This window comes from Culex quinquefasciatus, chromosome 1 (genome assembly GCF_015732765.1).
Source record: "Culex quinquefasciatus strain JHB chromosome 1, VPISU_Cqui_1.0_pri_paternal, whole genome shotgun sequence".
Classification (NCBI taxonomy): Eukaryota; Metazoa; Arthropoda; class Insecta; order Diptera; family Culicidae; genus Culex; species Culex quinquefasciatus.
In genome coordinates this window covers 8278736-8296464 of record NC_051861.1, presented here as the reverse complement: position 1 = coordinate 8296464, position 17729 = coordinate 8278736, and the positions used below count along the sequence as shown (strand labels likewise).

Here is a 17729-nt window from a genome sequence, read left to right as displayed (position 1 = left end):
GACCTACTTGCTGCAGCAGCAGCAGCACAGTGAGCTTAGCCCTACTGGGGGTCGATCCCTTACGTTTGAAGCATTGCGCCGAGCCCCCCTCGGATCGAATTAATTACGGTAACAGGCTTCGTTTAGCCCTTTGCGAGGGGCGACTATTTACATGTTCATCGTCGTACCAATGAGACCCTAGAAGAGCGCCGGATATAGCACACCTCTCTTGGAGTTGGAGTTCAGCTAGCCAACGGCTTCGTCTAAGTGGGATTAAAGGCAACAGTGTTGCCAGCGGCGCGGCTAGTTAGACGATCCCTTGGCTAATTATAGATTCCGGCAGCGGATGCCGCAGCGTGATCGAGCTGGCACCTCCGCGCCAGGCCTGACTAATGATCGCACGGGGATGCGGTGTCGAAGCAGGTCACCAGGTTAATCTGATCACCATATCTGGCACATCTCTAACCTCGCTGGGAATAGAATAAATTTCGCACTTTATCGCGAATGTCAGTCTGGCACGTCACGCAATAAACCCTTGACTTTAAGCAGGCTGTGGAGTTCACACGGTTGCCCAGCCGTCGTACATCAATCAGGATTAAGGGATAGAGCGATTGCGCGACTGCACCTGCCTTTAATCCCCCACGCGCAAAAGTGCTACCGTGCGCGCGCAACGCGCGCCAAATTCTCGCTAACGATTATTAATTAAACCTGTCCGGTTGTTGGCTTTAATCAACGTCAGCGTTGGCCCTCGCTCGCAGCTTGGGGGCCATTTTTCCCACTTTACTAATCGCCAGCGATCGATATGTCAACTCGGCCTGCGCGCGCGCGCTACAGACCACAGGCCACAACATTTACAAATCCGCGTCCGTCCGTCCGGTGTACTCCCACGAGATATCTCGCTCTGTTGGCTTCTTATGGTGGCGGCGTGACACAGGTCCCATTCACTTGGAATACCATTCCTGACGGTGGTGTAGACACGATGGCATCGCTGCGCAGCAGCAGCAGCCGGTGCTGGAGATGGTGTCAAGGATGACGATCGTATAGCTGCTACTTGGTTTGGTAATCTGCCTCCGCTAATTAACACACGCCGTGTGAGCGGCTTAAACCTTTAAGTGAAGATGATCTTGTCAACGTTTCTTCGCAGAACTTTAATGTGAATTTGCATGCGAGATATAACGAAGTGTTCAGGAGACATCTCAATCTCCCAAACTCCCCGCTCTGACCTTTCCCATGACCCAAATTCCAAACCTCACGAGTCTGACCGTCCGAAAACCGTTTAGGACGTCATTCTACGGTAGCCCCCTAGGGCGACCCTCTAGAATTAAACCAATTTGCACCGCGCGCGCGCGTTCTCTCAACCCAAAATAAGACACTGCAGACTCCCGTTAACAGTGGTCCTGGTCCGTCAACGTCAGCGGAGGCCGGGGCACCCTTTAGCATTCATTTTCACCCCGGTTCTGGACCACCGCCGCAGCGGCGCGGCGTGATATTGCATAATGAAGGGAATCGATCAACACGATCATCCGGAGAAGACGGCGCGAGATCACTTTTGTTTCGGATTAAACGATTCCGTCCGAGGACATCCAGGCACTGTGAGAAAAGCCAAAATTTGTAAGATTGCATACTTCGAGGCGTAGAAGCACCCACCAGATTGCGCCTAAACTTAGGCAAGTTTTTTTCACTGTGCCCAAACAGTTTATCGCGATCCGGCATTCCAGATATGTCCCGGGCGGCGTGAGCCGCAGTCGGGGGAGGCCTCCCCCCAATAATCGGGAATGGAAGATCATGTCTAACACGACCTAAATGTGTAATTGCCGAGCCGAGGTGGGCTGCCGTGCCAAGATCTGGCCGCACCCGGTTGATATTTGATATTAGAAGAAGAAGAAGTACACGATTTAGCACCATCACGAAGTGTGAGGTGCGGGATCGCGGTTTGGCGGTGGCCAACTACCGCGGCACGTCCCATTATAACGGAGAAGTTACCCCCGATCTTTTTTTTTCGCCCGGCTTTGAACCTGGTCGCTTCCGTGCGGGGAGAGAGGTTCTCGCGGTAGCACAAATTGATTGTTTAGCTTTTTGTGGCAGCTTTTGTCTTCCCGCTCGGGGTATGTGTGACCTGGTTTTGTTGAAGATCTGGAGTCGATCTAGGTTGTACTTTATTTTTTCTCTCGACTTGATGGGATACCGTACGGTATGAAGGTCAGAAGGCGCGATCGGCACGTGTGATTTGATTGCAGACTTTTTTTTATCCAGAAATCTGCATGATTCAGGTTACGATCGGCGCGATCTCCCGCGAAGCTACCCATTGAGCAAACCAGCTCTAACCTGCCAACTGCCCGTAATCGGTGCACAGAGAGCTAATAAACGATAACGATTATGAGTTCATATTTTCATCGACGGTGTCAGCATTATCGGCGAAGATCGAAAGCACCGCGCCGAGATGACTCCTGCGCCGTCGTCGGGACCTCTCGTGACTTTTTATTAGCTGAAAAGTCGTTGCCCAAGTGATGATTGCAATTATGTACACGCGGAGGAGAGTTTCTCCTTTCGTGTTGATCGACGGGCTTCGGGCCCAGATAATGTGCATTTTGCTCGTGTAACCGTCCAGGGCAAAGAGGGTTGACATGTCGTCGTCGATCGTCGCCGATCGAACCAACCAGGTTAATGAAGTAATAAAAGGAGGTCCGGTGGTTATGACATTAGCGCGAGAGGTTCATGGCGATGCATATCTTCCCGCCGGGTTGTGTAAATTTATGCAATTTCCTGGATGGTTTTTAATGTGGATCGCGATTGCGGACGGCTTCGAGGGTAATAACATGCTTGCCGTGTTTTGATTTAATGTATTTTGAGGGAAATTTTTCTTGTGTAAATCTTGTCTGGAGTCGATACGAAAATTACCAAAATGTTGTTCAGTGAAGATTGTGATCGACAATGCAAAAATTTAAAGATTTTTCTGGTAAATCGATACGAGCTATTCGGTGTCACAAATAAAAATTGATCGCGCCTAATAATTTTTGAGGTATTGCAATTCTATGTTTGATGAAGACATTCCAAGTTACAGTGCAAGGATCAATATTGAACTGACAATATCTTGTGAACAAAATTTGCAGCCTGAAACGGTGATGAGATGGAAAAAGGACTTTTATGTAAAATTAGACGCCCGATATGATGTGATTTTTACGACGCCCGATATGAATTCCAAAAAAAAGTATTTTTCATCGTTTTTTTTAACTCTGCCATTTTCCGTTACTAAAATGTAAATTTTTTTGGAACATGTAATTTTATAGGAAATTTAATGTACTTCATTTTTTTTATTTAGAACAAAATTCTTCATTTTAAAATTTCGTGTTTTTCTTGCAGGGTTATTTTTTAGAGTGTAACAATGTTCTACAAAGTTGTGAGTGCCTAATTGGCAAAGGGAGCGCGTGGTCGTAAAACAATATTCTCAGTGAAAAGCGATTTTTTTTGTGCCTTTTGTTTCGCATTTTTGTCGTGTAACGTCATGATTCGAAATCCGAACACTTAGTAGCATATCATCTTTGTTATAGCTGGCAAAAAATCATGTAATAATTTGGAAATGTAGAAATATCATCAGGCTGTAGTATAAACAGTCTGTTTTAAGAGAATTCAGGCAAAATATGTCTTTTCTAAAAAAAATTCATCAGAATTTGAAAATTAAAATGACTTGTTGTGCTTCGAATCCCGGACACTGATAGAAGCTGATTCGAAATCCGGACACTCGATTTTGGTTATGAATCGCAAAAATTTGGACTGAAATGTTATTGAGTTGCATTCTTTAGGTCTCAAATAAAATGTTAACATCAAAACAATCGATATTTTATATAAAAAATTGCTAGAATTTAAGGAAACCAAAACCATAAATTTCTGCTTTGCCTTCCCGGTGCTTCGGTCGCCTATGAAATATTTCACGTGAAATATTTCGCATTTTTGGTAATGTTATAATTTTATTTTATTCGATTGTTTTGACATTAACCACAGCGTGCAAGCAATCTTTAAATGAAAGTTGATGTTAGAATTCATCTAATAACACAGTTTTGACATTCATATATCCAAATAATTGATAGAACAAGATGAGGTGTCCGGGTTTCGAAGCGTCCGGTAATTCGAATCATGACGTTATTGTGTGCTGCGAGGAGAAGATTACCCTCTGAAAATGCAGCGTCATCAAAGTGCATAATTGGCAAAGGGAGCGCGTGGTCGTAACAAAATATTTGGACTGAAAAGAGATTTTTTTTGATTTTCAAAGCCCTTCCTATATCATCGTTGATCGGAAGGCACGGCGTCGGGTGGATTGTGTTTAAATTTTTCGAATAAGGTTTTATTTTTTTGCGTTGAAAAGCCATTTCTCTATAATGATCAAAGACGCACTGACATTTTGGAACGGCGAGATAATAGTGGAGCAAAATAACTGTGTGAGTGTTTTGGTGTGCTAATTAGAAAGACCTTCCCATAGTATCGTAGCTCGGAGGGCTCGCCGACGGGTCTGTTATGAAAGTCCTCCCCATAGCATCGTAACTCGGGAGGCATCGAAATGCCAATACCTTATCCTACTAACCCAAAAAATATTAATCACGTGATGCTTGAAGGAGATGCTGTGGATTCAACGGTCTCAAGCGGTATAAAAAAGTATATAGCGAAAAACTGTGTGCTTGATGAGTCTGCAACTTCAACTATCGGACTAACATTCCTCCCCAGAGTTCCCAAATGAACCGGTTAGGCTAGGTTCACCTATAAACTTGGTTCGGCTTAAGCCTCCCTTTGTGGTTCAATCCTGGTTCAGTGAACCATGAACCATGGCTTAAGCCAGGCTAACCAGGCTAATAAAAACCATAGGAATAATGCACTGTGTTACAAATCTTATAGTGTAGCAATGTTACAATGTAACATTTATTACACCGTAACATTCGTTACACAGCATCATTCGTTACACCGTAACATTGTTACACCGTAATATGATTACACCGTAACATTGTTACACCGTAACATTGTTACACCGTAACATTGTTACACCGTAACATTGTTGCACCGTAACATTGTTACACCGTAACATTGTTACACCGTAACATTGTTACACCGTAACATTGTTACACCGTAACATTGTTGCACCGTAACATTGTTACACCGTAACATTGCTACACCGTAACATTGTTACACTGTAACATTGTTACACCGTAACATTGTTACACCGTAACATTGTTACACCGTAACATTGTTACACCGTAACATTGTTACACCGTAACATTGTTACACCGTAACATTGTTACACCGTAACATTGTTACACCGTAACATTGTTATACCGTAACATTGTTACATCGTAACATGGTTACACCACAACATTCGTTGCATCGTAGCTATCATTACACCGTGACATTCCTTACACCGTAATAATGTTACGGTGTAATACTGTTACGGTGTAACAATGTTACGGTGTAACAATGTTACGGTTTGAGCATACTACGGTGTAACAAAGCTTGCCGTTTAGCCTAACATTCTTTGATCAGGTTCAAGCCAGGTTCAAGCCTGGTTCAAGTCAATGGTTCATTTTGGCTAGCCTCGCCTGGTTTGAACCAAATGAACCATGGCTCATGGCACTCAGTGAGCCTGAGCCGACGATGCTTGCCGACGTGTGGTGTGAACCTGAACCAGAAAAATGAACCTAGCCTAGCCGATTGCTTAGGCTCGTGGGAACACTGTTCCTCCCTTTCGTTGAACTGCAGGCTTCTTGGGAGGGCGCCGGTATTGACTAAAAAAGTAGGGATCTTCAGAGGCTCCCACTGATCATTTTTGATTCCTTGTTTAACTACAGCTGATCTGTCAATAACGGAGTAGCAGCTCATTGACAGTCAACCATGCTCATGTTCTTGCTCAACAATGTTCTACAAAATTGTAGAGCAGATAATTACACAAATTTTGATACATAAACATAAGTTATCGCGATTTCTTGAAAAAAAGTTTTGAAAAAGTTACTTTTTGCGTTTCTTTTTATTTCGTCGTCCATGGCTGTCGCGGGTGGCCATGATCAACGACAACCAACATTTTCAAAACTTTTTTTTTTTTCGTAAAATCACCATAACTCGTGATGATTATAACCAAACCCCTCATGTTATCATAAATCAAAATTTTTGTAATTGTCTTTTCCACAACTTTTTAGAACATAGTTACACTTTAAAAATAACCCTGCAAAGTTAGAAAAAAACACGAAATTCTAAAATAAATAGTTTTGTTCTAAATGAAAAATGACCCATCTGGGTCAATGAAGATTCGAAAAGTTTAAATTTCCCATAAAATGACATGATCCAAAAAAAATTACAGTTGAGTTACGGAAAATGGCAGGGTTTTTGAAAATTTTCAGTGTTTTTTTTTCGATGAAAAAAAAACGTTTTTTTTAATTCTGAGTACGCCATTAAATCGGGTGTCTAATATTACATAAAAGTCCCTTTGACACCATAATTCCATCTCATCACCGTTTCAGGCTGCAAATGATTGAAAAACACTTTTTTTTCGCATGTTAAAAAATTGAAGGGATCGTACCGCCCCTCAGTCACGAGATATAAAAAAACGGACCTCGGATTCATGATCAGAGACAAAAGTTACCTCTTAGGACAAAGTTTCTTGCAAATCGAAGAGGGGTCGGGGCAACTTTTCCCGATTTCGTGTGAGTTGGTAGAGAATTACCCATATTAATTATGTTTTACTCAAAACATAATGAATTTGAATGAAATATATCTTGGGACCATTTAATAATGACATAACAAAAGAAAATATATATTATTTTTTGAAAATTTAATATTTTATAAGATTAAGACATTAAACACAAAACAGATTTTTTAGGTTTGACATAAAAACTGCACTTAAAGATTAAAAAAAGTCTTCTGTTTCGTTAATTATGTGATTTATGGATGATCCCTCAAACCCTAACCAAAATTTTGAAGGGTTAGCGTTGTTTATAGATGGTTCCCACACTAATCTAAAGTGATTCTTTCTTCAAAATACACTTTTCACTGATTTCCCGATTTAGGCAACATAAAAATCACCTCATGTTTCCAAAAATTTCCTTTGAATGTCACGATTATTTTTTGTTTAATTTGCTTAAATGTTAAAACAGGTTAAAACCATTGAAAATTACGGTATCGACGCCTAATTGATCAGCAGAATTTCTCGCCTCTAGATAACTGTACAACACTTTCAGGGCTGATTTTTCATCACAACAAAAAATCGCTTTGAAATGTTATAAAAAGGGTTTTTTATTTCTGAATCTGCTGCTGTTTTTAATGTTTTTTTTTTAATATTTTTTTTTTTAAATAAGGTAAAATATCACTCAGTAGTCCATAATTTTCAAGTTTAATTCAAATTTAGGAACATCATGCTCACTCCCTTTAAAATACTGCCGAAACAACCCTGTTTGAAAAATGTCGCACGTCGTGCGAGCAGTCGCGCGGTTTTGATTTTACCGTTTCGATATCGATTGGTCGAAAGGACGACAAACGTGCGACAAACACTCGACATGTCCGACATCGTTTTTTCCATCGATTTTTTGAGCGATCGACATTTTTAGTCGATGCTCCTTTGACAGTTGTAACCAGAGTGTCGATCTTGTTCTGACGTGATAGAGAAAATTTTCTAAATTGTGGTGCAGCTGGAATAAAATGTTTTCTCCGTTTTTTTTTTATGTTTTTCTGGTTTATTTTCGCGCTCGCGTGTCGTATCGTTTATCTTTTGCTTTCGGAAAGTGTTTTGTTGTGCGATTGGTGTTGGAAAAGTGGCTTGATATCGAATAATTTTATTGTAAACAGATGAAACTGCATCGGGAAATCAACAGCTTTCAAGTATAGATTATAATCCGGCACTTATACTCCTACAGCAAATCTGTATAAAGTTGATATCGATATCAATATAGTTATGATTAAATCAAAACAAATTTTGTTTTAGTTTGTGTTGTTTATATAACAAATTGCTGGTTGCTACGTACATGAAAAATGTGTGGCTGGTGCTCAAAAGAAGACCTGTTTTTGGAAATCCCAGGTAAGTTTTCGCTTTATGTTTTTAAATTGATATTGTGGAACCGGAGGGATGGGGATATTGACGGGTAGGGGGGAGGGTGTAGGGTTTGATGGTTTCAAGTCCTGCTAGCAAATGTATCCTTTTCCACCTTATTTAGATATCTGAATGTTTACATATGTTTAGGACCTTATAAAAAAACCATCCAACGCGCTCAAAAGAGTGATGACGAACAAGTGTAGGATTGATTGTTAATAATTTTAAAAATTGACTTTATTTTAAAAGCCACGAGTTGTTACAGACAATGATTCTAAGAAATCAGTCATGCGTAAGTTACTTAATTACATAGATAATTCATTGTAGTGGTTTTTCTCTCTTTTCCACGTAGGAACGTCAAGTTTATAAGCTCGACCTCGCTTTCAGAACCTGCAAAGGGCGGCGTTTCAATTCCGCCTCCAAACGAGCGTTCAACAAACAGGCAGGCCTGGCTAGCGCTCAACTCCACCATCGAATGCACGAGGTGCTGTTCTTCGGAGGTCATGGCGTTCAAATACGCCGGTGCAGAACCTGCTGGAATGACCACCGTAGACTCGACAAGCCTGGCGCTCATCACCGCCATCGAACGCAAGTGGTGCAGCTCCCCAGAGGTCAGGAGACAAACCTGGCGTTCACGCCGGTGCAGAACCTGCTGGACCAATCAGCGTAAGTTTGAATACTTGAAAAAAGAACATGTTTATTTCAATTCCTTTTCATTTCTCTATTGACTTAGGTACATGATTATTTGGTGTTAAATTACGCCAAACTGACGCGCGCTGAAGGTCGGAACGACCACCGTAGAACCGGCAGGCCTGGCGCTCAACTCCACCATCGAATGCACGAGGTGCTGCTCCTCGGAGGTCATGGCTTTCAAATACGCCGGTGCAGAACCTGCTGGAATGACCACCGTAGACTCGGCAAGCCTGGCGCTCATTTCCGCCATCGAACGCAAGTGGTGCTGTTCCTCGGAGGTCATGGCTTTCAAATACGCCGGTGCAGAACCTGCTGGAACGACCACCGTAGAACCGGCAGGCCTGGCGCTCAACTCCACCATCGAATGCACGAGGTGCAGCTCCCAGAGGATGGCCTGGCGTCATCGAACATCCCGAAAGCATGCGGTGCAGTCCCCTTCCTCCCAGAGATCAGCTGACATTCATCACCGCCGGACAAACAGAAAGAAAGGAAATCAGACTTGAAAACGCATTTTTACGTTGCCAGATAATATTAGAAACTCAATGTTTTTTGTTGTTTTGTGTGTATTGTAGGTGATAAAGCGACATTTATCTTTGAATAAAGCCTTAAAATTTGAAAAAAATGTTCATTTTATTATAACATAACCTAAAAAGCCGAAAAAACAGCACACGACAAAGGCACGACAACCTAAATAACAAAACCGTGCGACGTCGGTCGAATGTCGTACGAAAATGTCGAACAATTTCGATGATCGATCGTACGACAAATACGACATTTTGGTGCAAAAACGTATGACATTCGTGCGAAAGTCGTGCGACATTGTCGTGCGACGTCGTACGATTGCACGGACGACAAACGACGGACGTCCGACGGACTTTTCAGTCAGGGAATCCATACTCAATTTCGTTGGATTACTAAAGAAAGGTATTTTTCGTAGTAGCTTAAAATAGCCCAGGGAACAATATTCAGCTTGTAGAGCGAGCTTTTGAATAAAAGCTCCATATTCTGGGCACCCTACTGTCTATACCAAAATGGTAGATTCTAGAGACAATTTTTTTAAAACTTTGTAAAAACGGTAAGAAAAATCACTATTTTTTAGAAGCAATATCAGATTTCAAATATAAAAGTACTTTACAGAAAATTTGAAGTTGTGCACCATTTTCTTAATAATTCCAACTAAAGTTTGATTTTTGCGAAAATATTTCAATTTTCCGTATTTTTTCGAAAGGTTCAGAAAAATTTCCTATAAATTTGAAACTATAATCATAACTAGGTATAAGAAACTTTGAAGATTTTGTCCGCACCAATTTGTTTCTAACTTCCAATATTAACCGTTAAGTGTAACGAAACAGAAAAAAAACTAAGCTGGTCAACAACTCAACCAGTCATCGCCTGCTGATTGCGCAGGTAAGTTGTCGTCAGAAAGTGTTCAATCTTTGTCTCGGTCCCATTCTTCCAACTTGTAGAACTCAATCGCAGCATGACCCAGAGCAAAATGTCCCCGATTTTCACAACCACCCTTCAACTGCTGCTGCTGCTGTTCTATTTCATCAACTCCACCGCGGACCCCGGCCCGATCCGATACGGCCCAAAATATGTTCCACGATTCTCGTACAACTACTTCTCCGACGATCGATTGGTGCTGTTTGCTCTGAAGGACGACTAAATAAATCTGTGGCCGAAACCGCGGGCGCGCTCTCGCAACTTACATCTGCGACTTTCTTCCTAATTGTGTCCCGCAATGCCCCAAATCTGCGGTGTGCTAACCAAGTTCGAGAGTGCAATTTCGAGGTGGTACCCGGCGATCCAAATTGATTTCATCGTTACAGTTTAGTGCGGCTGTTGTAGTCGAGAGTTGATTTGAATTTATATGCAGCTCTGAGGGTTTGTGCACGGACCAGTTGTTGCACAAAACTTTGTGTGGGCCGTTCTGAGAGCTGTCGTCATCCTCCAGTTTTGCGGGATTAGGAAAAGTAGTTCAAACGGCTTCTCCAGTTGTCCACGACGGGGAACCTGCAGGCAGAAATGGTCGTGTCGCGCACACTAATGGTATCAACCGAATGGGGGCAGTGGTGGTCAACCTTCCTCCGGGGATTCGGTTGAGCACGCGCGAGTCCATCAACGGTTGGCAACCACTGATGGTGGTGACAGCCCTGCGGTAGGACCTGGTCGCGAGTTTCGTGTAATCGCAAGCAGCCAGGCGATTTCCGGGTTTAATGAGAGTCTGCGCAGACCCAACTCAACTCAACCCAACGCTCGCGCGGACGGGGAGGAACGGAACGGGAGGTTCCAGTTGATTAGGGTGACGCTAATTAAGTTGTTTCGAATAGTGGCGGTCTAGCCGCGGGTCACAAAAACGCAAACCCGAGACCGGAGAGCCCCCCCGAGTGAGAGCTCCAGTTCCAGCTAATTGGAGGTTTCGTGCAAAAGTTCGATATCACACAAGTCGCGAGCGCGTTGAAAGGTTTTCATTAGGCGACGTATGATATATGACGTCGACGACGGTCGCTCAGGAACGCGATGAAAGGGAAATTGATGAAATCTAAGGGGCGATGATGGTTGGGAGAAAAGGGAGTTGTTGGATTTGTGCGGCTATACAATGTTTGGCGATAAAATGTAATGTAGATTTGACTCACGCTTGCGGCTTCATTGAGGTTATGTAATGAGGAGAGATTTGCGGGACACTTACCTGAAATGAAAAAAAAATAACAATGAGTTTTTAAAATTCAGTATATTCAATGCATGTATGAAAAAAGAAACAAAAACATGAAAAAATATTTGAATTTTAACTTGATTTGACCGCAATTTAAGGCTCTGCGAGGTATCATTCCCAGTCGGGCATTTGACGCCATGTTTCATTTAGAAAATCATTTAAATCTTGATTCAGAATGCATCAATCAATTTTTTTGTGTTGTTTGTAGAAGCATTTGACATATTGTCAAAAAAATCATTTCAATTTATTATTTCTTGAACCATTGCTTCTTGAATGACAGTTTCTACGACCTTACGAGATTGAGACTCATTTTTTAATAAAATTAAATTGATTTCATGAAACATTGGTTTAATTGTAGATTCTTTAAGCAATTATTTTTTCCAAAATTTTCAAATCATCCATAAAACTTGAAAAGGTCCCTGAATGAGTGATTTGAACCATTTCAAAAATTTCTACTTTAAATTGAAAATCAGCTACCTGAACTAAGATATCAGTTGAATATTGAACACCATTTTGTTGGCACTCAAAAATTCTATTTTATTTTCAATGTTTTACTTCTTCAAACAAATAGTCACTTTATTTTGCGTAATCACCTTTTTGTTGTGCAGAAAAGTGAAATGAAAAAGGTTTGAATGTATGTTGAAAGTGTAACCACTGACGAACTGACGTGCCACCACGTACATATTTATGCAAAAAACTTGACCGCAAAACAGTTTGAATCTTCCGTTAAACACTAGCACCATCTACATTCAGACTCTCGGAATCCTTCTTCTTGTTATTGACATTGGTTTTCTTGGTGCTCCTGCTGATTTTCAAGTATTGCACATCTTAAACTAAATTTAAACTGCGGCAATTCATTTTGCAACAGCGCCAAGGAAATGCCTTTGAAATACGATGACCGCACGTTGATCGTTTGTATCGAATGAGCAATATTCTTAGAAATGTTTGTAAACAAACAGCATCAAAGCGGCTTTTCAAAAGTTGATGTGTTTACGTTATGGTCAATTTGGCATAGATAGTTTTTATTAATTTACCCTTTTATTGTCTAAATTTGAGGTAAGTAATGTGAATCAGTTCTCAGAACGTTGGCTGTTTAATTGATTCTCCAGCTGGATTTTTGGAATTGTAAACTGTGTGATGTGTTTATATAAGTGTTAAAGATTTGTTTAAGCTAACTGGATGTGATTTTGAACTTGTCTTTTCTATTCATAGCTTCAAAAATCTGTTTGTAAATATGAATCCCATGAGTTCATAGATGGCGGTGGATGTGGACCATCCAGGCCAGCGGAGGTCAGTACAGATTGGTGCATAGTGCAGGCCACCGGAAGTCATCGCAGATTTGGTGGTGGATGTGGGCCATCCAGGCCACCGGAGGTCAGTACAGATTGGTGCATAATCCAAGCCACCGGAGTTCAGCGCAGATTCGTGCATAATTCAGGCCACCGGAAGTCAGCGCAGATTTGTCTATGGGCTGATCGTGCATAATCCAGGCCACCGGAGGTCAGCAGAGATTCGGTTTCAAGGGCTTATCGTGCATAATTCGTGAATAATTCTTCAATCAATCATTTCCGTTTAAGAAATAAAGACATTACTCTTCTAGTCGTTTTATGTTTATTTATTTTTGACATTGCGAGGTTACATATCACAAATTAAACGAGAAGGCCTAGTTTAATTGTCTTTCGGTTGCGTTTAAATTTCTTCAGAAACTTGGTTTTAGAATTTAGCGAGCGAATTTGTTTCAGAAAACCTTCGAACATTGTGTTGAAAATTGCGTCTACCAACTGAGGTGGCTGGCTGACTGTCCAGTGTTCCGGTGGACGAGCGCCTGGCCGCGCTGGGGTTAGTTGTTGAGAACAACTCGTCATCGCAGTCCATATTGCAGGCCTCCGGCCCGAAGGCGGCCTTCGGGATCGACTCTTCGTTAAAGCTGCTCTCCGCCCATGTTGGCTGACCGTTGTTAGTGGGTGACGACGTAGTTGCGTTGCTGTTTTTGGTGATCTTGAAATCCTGCTCGTTGTTGAAATCAAGCCGGTAAACTTCCGGTCGGACGTTGCCCATCAACGCGTCTGCCGAGAGGTGACTGACTGTCCAGCTTCTGGTGGACGAGCGCCTGGCCGCGCTGGGGCTAGTTGTTGAGAACAACTCGTCATCCCAGTCCATATTGCAGGCCTCCGGCCCGGGGGCGATCTTCGAGATCGACTCTTCGATAAAGCTGCTCTCCGACCATGTTGGCTGGCCGTTGTAAGTGGGTGACGACGTAGTTGCGTTGCTGTTTTTGATGATTTTGAAATCCTGCTCGTCGTTGAAATCAAGCCGGTAAACTGGCTGGCTGTCCAGCATCCGGTGGATGAGCGCATGGCCGCGTTGCAGGCCGCAGTCAAAGAGTCATCTTGCACCGTCTCGTCTTCGAGGTATTCAACGTCAAAATAATTTTCCTCGTTGGCATCCAGCCGAGGAACAGCACCGTACTTGAGACTTTACATTTCATTAGAATATGACCAGGAATTTTCAATTCACTTGTTCTTACCCTTTTTCCGTTCTCTCTGGCATCCGGAAACAGTCACGAGAGAAATGGTCGGAACATATTTTCCGGTTTACGGTCCTGCCGCCACAAATGCCACCTCGAGCTCCTCAGACCCACAAAATTGTACCTACTGCCCGCATGTAGATCTATGCGTCAGGAGGATCGTCAGGAAATTTGTAGAACGATGTGTTAAAATTTCTAGAATCATTTTTTAAACAATTTTTCACTCTGCAGTTTCTCCCCATTTCTTCGTGTTTACTTTTGTTTGACCGAGTGAACCAACTGCTGATTTTAGCCGTCACTCACAAATTGACAGTTCTCTTTGACACTTTGAGCACAGACGAGTTTGACAATCGCTCAAGAAAAAAAAAACAAGAAAAAGAAAAAGAGGGTTGCGGTCAAAATTGGATTCCGCGTGGCACGTCAGTTCGTCAGTGGTGTAACTATTTCTGCCTGTTTTCTTCTCCTGAATATCTACAACTTTGCTGAAAATCAAATTGGTCAAATTTTTTTCTCGTCCAATTGTGATATAATATTTTTGTATGAACAGCTGTGGAATGATGTGGACGTACTAATGAAGAAGAAAACTTCTTTGGCTTAGTAAAAAAATACAAAGTTGAGGCAAAATAAACAAAGCGAGAGATTTGCAGTTTTTTGGTAGAGTGGCTAATATTTAAAAAATTTGACTTAATGTCTACAAAAATATTTTTTCTAAAAACAGTGTTTTTTGAGAAATTTTTGTTTTTTTTTGGTCTTAATTTACTAAAAATATTAAAAACTAGCATAGTCACATTTCTTTACAATCTGTAATAATCAGTTGTTTATATTTTCCGAAATAGGAATGTAAATCATAGTAACACATTATTTAAGCCATCTTCTGGGAACAAAAAGGCATAAACGGTTTCTAATTAAAAAAAATTGGAGAACTAAAGTTATGGAGTATATTTTAAAAATAATAAAAAAAGTATGTTTTTGCGAAAACTAAAGTTGCGTTACTTTGCATCGACTTTTCACAAAACTTCATTCTCTTTTTTTTTTTAATCATACTCAAAGTGATTATTAACGCTGGAAAATGCATTTTGAATGGTTTTCAGTTGATTTAATTGAAAAAAATCAATTGTTTTTATCCCCTGATTTTTCGAGCTAAAATTGAAGAAAGGGCATAAACTTTAAAAAAATATTTACAACGGCCTTATAAATTCTTGAAAAAATATTTTTTTAGAAGTTTCAAAATACACTGCACAAAATTACCAAAAATCATTTTTGGCTGTAAAATTCAATTCAAATCAAAAAGTAGTTAAGTGCAATTTAAATAAAGGACACGTTTTCCGAGCATTTTAAATCTTAAGAAAATTTTCTAGAGATATTTCGAAATTTTAATTAGGGTGTTCATGTTCGTTCACCTTTGAAATAAATATTTACGAATATTAGCTGAGAAAATGCTCTACAACTTTCTTTCGAAACATGGCGGATTCGACCTTTGAATGCTGCGATATGGCCAAGCAAAGACTGAAAATGAAGAAATATGAGTAGTTATGAGTGATCCCAAATATAATTTCATTGTACAATGGATGATTCCTTGGAAACTATGAATCCTAGAGTAATTTTTCAAAACAACCATTGCGCCATGGCATTCCTATGGGACCTTTTGAAAGTGAGATGCGAGAATCCATTTTTAAATATAAAAAATACCCTTTGTAAATTGTCTCATATTGTTGATTTTTTTTTATTTAAAAATTACAACTCACATTTATTAATTGGGCCGAAAATTTGTTTTAATGTATCTCGAGTGTCAAAAGCCTCAAATCCGAGTGATTTTTTTTCGAGGGCTTCGAATATTCGAATCTGGACTGTATTGTTTGTCCGTTTTAAATTATAGCTAGTTCGAAACAATAAATGAAAACAAGTATCTTATTTCTCATTCGACTGAAAATTTATAACAAAAAGTGCCACATTCAATTTATCTCCCCGGATGGAAACCACCAAAATCAAGATCTTGTATCACTTATTAACCATAATCGATTGCTTTGTTAACAAGATCTTCTCGATCGGCGGTGGGGCGTTCCCATAGCCAAGGCCCACAGAGTTACCCCGAGCTACCCCCAATAAACCATTCCAAGTGTCCTGCTGTTCCGTGGCCGACCGAGCGCGCGCGCGCTCTCGTCCGGCTGATTCCAGCGCTAATTTAGTATCACTTTTAAATAAGTTATCTCCATGTTCGAACGCCAAACAAGTTATCTGGGGGTCGTTTTCCGTTTAATTTTTTTTTTTCGGAATAAGAAAGATTTCCTCTAATTTATATCCACCTGCTGCCACACTGGTTGGCGTTGCAACCCCGGGGACAGGTTTCGTTTTTCTGACTTGTTGGGAGTTACTGCATCGAATGCAGTTGGAGTCTAATTTATTCAACGCGAGAGAGAAATCTCAAATATCGAATTCCTGCGTGCGAGCTGCACAATCTTACCAGGGGCGTAACCGCAACTTTATTGGTCTGCTAAAGTCGGGAGTCCGCGGGGTTGGGAAACATTTTAAGTTTCCTGTTCAGGCTGGTGCCGGCACAAATCAAAACAATATCCATAAACAAACACCGGCCCCGGCCGCACAAATTGCTTCATTTTCAAATGCCACACTTATCACGAGATAGGCATGAAATTAATCAACGGCTTATAAAGTGGTGCTTTCGATTTTTGTCAACTGGTCCAAGTGCAGCCGCAGCTAGCAGTCGAGAGGGCGTGCGAAAGAGAGGGGGCATTTTATTAATTTATTGCAGTCATTTAGCCCGAACAACGCCATTTATTTTAGCCCCAGCAGTGCTGCCGGTCCTTCGGGGGGTTATAAAAATGGTGGCCAGCGGCAATTGTGGCTGTATTGTGGGTAAAATAAACAAATCGATTTGGCTCCAGTTCCAGTTCTGCCTGAGCGTTCCAGTTCTGCCTGAGCGCGCCCAAGTTCAGGGTAGATGCAGGGTGTCGACTTGAAAAATATTGTCAACAATTGTTCTTAGTTTAATTTTTTTTTCGAAAAACAAGCGAAGAGTTTTTGACTTTTGGTGACACTAAATTGTAAAAATTATTTATAACTAACTGACACCCTGTATACACTACTGCGAGCCCCCCGGCGATACTGGCAAGGCCCTTAACTAAGTGGCCCTGCAGTCAAAGTAGTGGGAGAGTTTATTAAATATAGTTTCCCTCGCAGTCCTCGCTCCCAGTGTGCACACGTGCTGGCTCAAGGAATTGCTTCAAGCTTCCAGGGTCTCTTGATCCCGTAAATTAAAGACCACTGCAAATCAAGCAGTGTTGTGAAAATCTAAATCAAATATTCAGAACTACTTGTGAGACTTGGGTTGGAAACCTGCCATGACTGGTCCCGGAAGCAGCTTCTCGACACGAATTGAACCGCTAATAAACCCTCTCGACAAGTAGAATCTGCAAAATCTAGATCCAAACACCGACGAGGGGTTCAAATGTCAACAACGTTTCTGGTTCGCATGACTCCGGATCCGAGACTTCACCTCAACCAAAGTACCCAACTCCACCATTAATAAATCAACAAAATGCAAAATCTCTCGATCTCTTCGCGTGGACGTCGAGTGCTAGAAGAACTTAGAAAAACCGGTAAGAGGTTTGCTCTAGCGCACACAGAACATGGACTTTGGAGAGGTACCTACCTACCTGCTCCGACGTGGTACGATCACGGTCCTTGACTGTACACACACACACACACATTCGATTTGTATGGTGCCCCCTTAGATCTCGATCTCT

At 41.4% G+C, this 17729-nt stretch overlaps 2 protein-coding genes across 4 annotated transcripts in view; one reads left to right on the top strand and one right to left on the bottom strand.

Moving 5' to 3' along the window:
* LOC6036517 (cadherin-99C) overlaps positions 1–17729 on the bottom strand; it is a 198336-nt gene that overhangs the window by 20857 nt on the left and 159750 nt on the right. The window lies entirely within an intron of this gene.
* Positions 7828–9057, top strand: LOC119766271. Of its 3 annotated transcripts, XM_038250722.1 has the most exons (4): positions 7828–7869; positions 7931–8023; positions 8388–8701; positions 8769–9057. In XM_038250722.1, exons 2-4 carry the CDS (start codon positions 7971–7973, stop codon positions 8774–8776), a joined length of 375 nt encoding a protein of 124 aa, XP_038106650.1. In that variant the 5' UTR covers positions 7828–7869; positions 7931–7970; the 3' UTR covers positions 8777–9057. The 3 variants fall into 3 exon arrangements, with proteins under 3 accessions (XP_038106650.1, XP_038106646.1, XP_038106657.1); XM_038250718.1 differs by having other exon boundaries at positions 7834–8023; XM_038250729.1 differs by lacking the exons at positions 7828–7869; positions 7931–8023 and adding an exon at positions 8222–8327.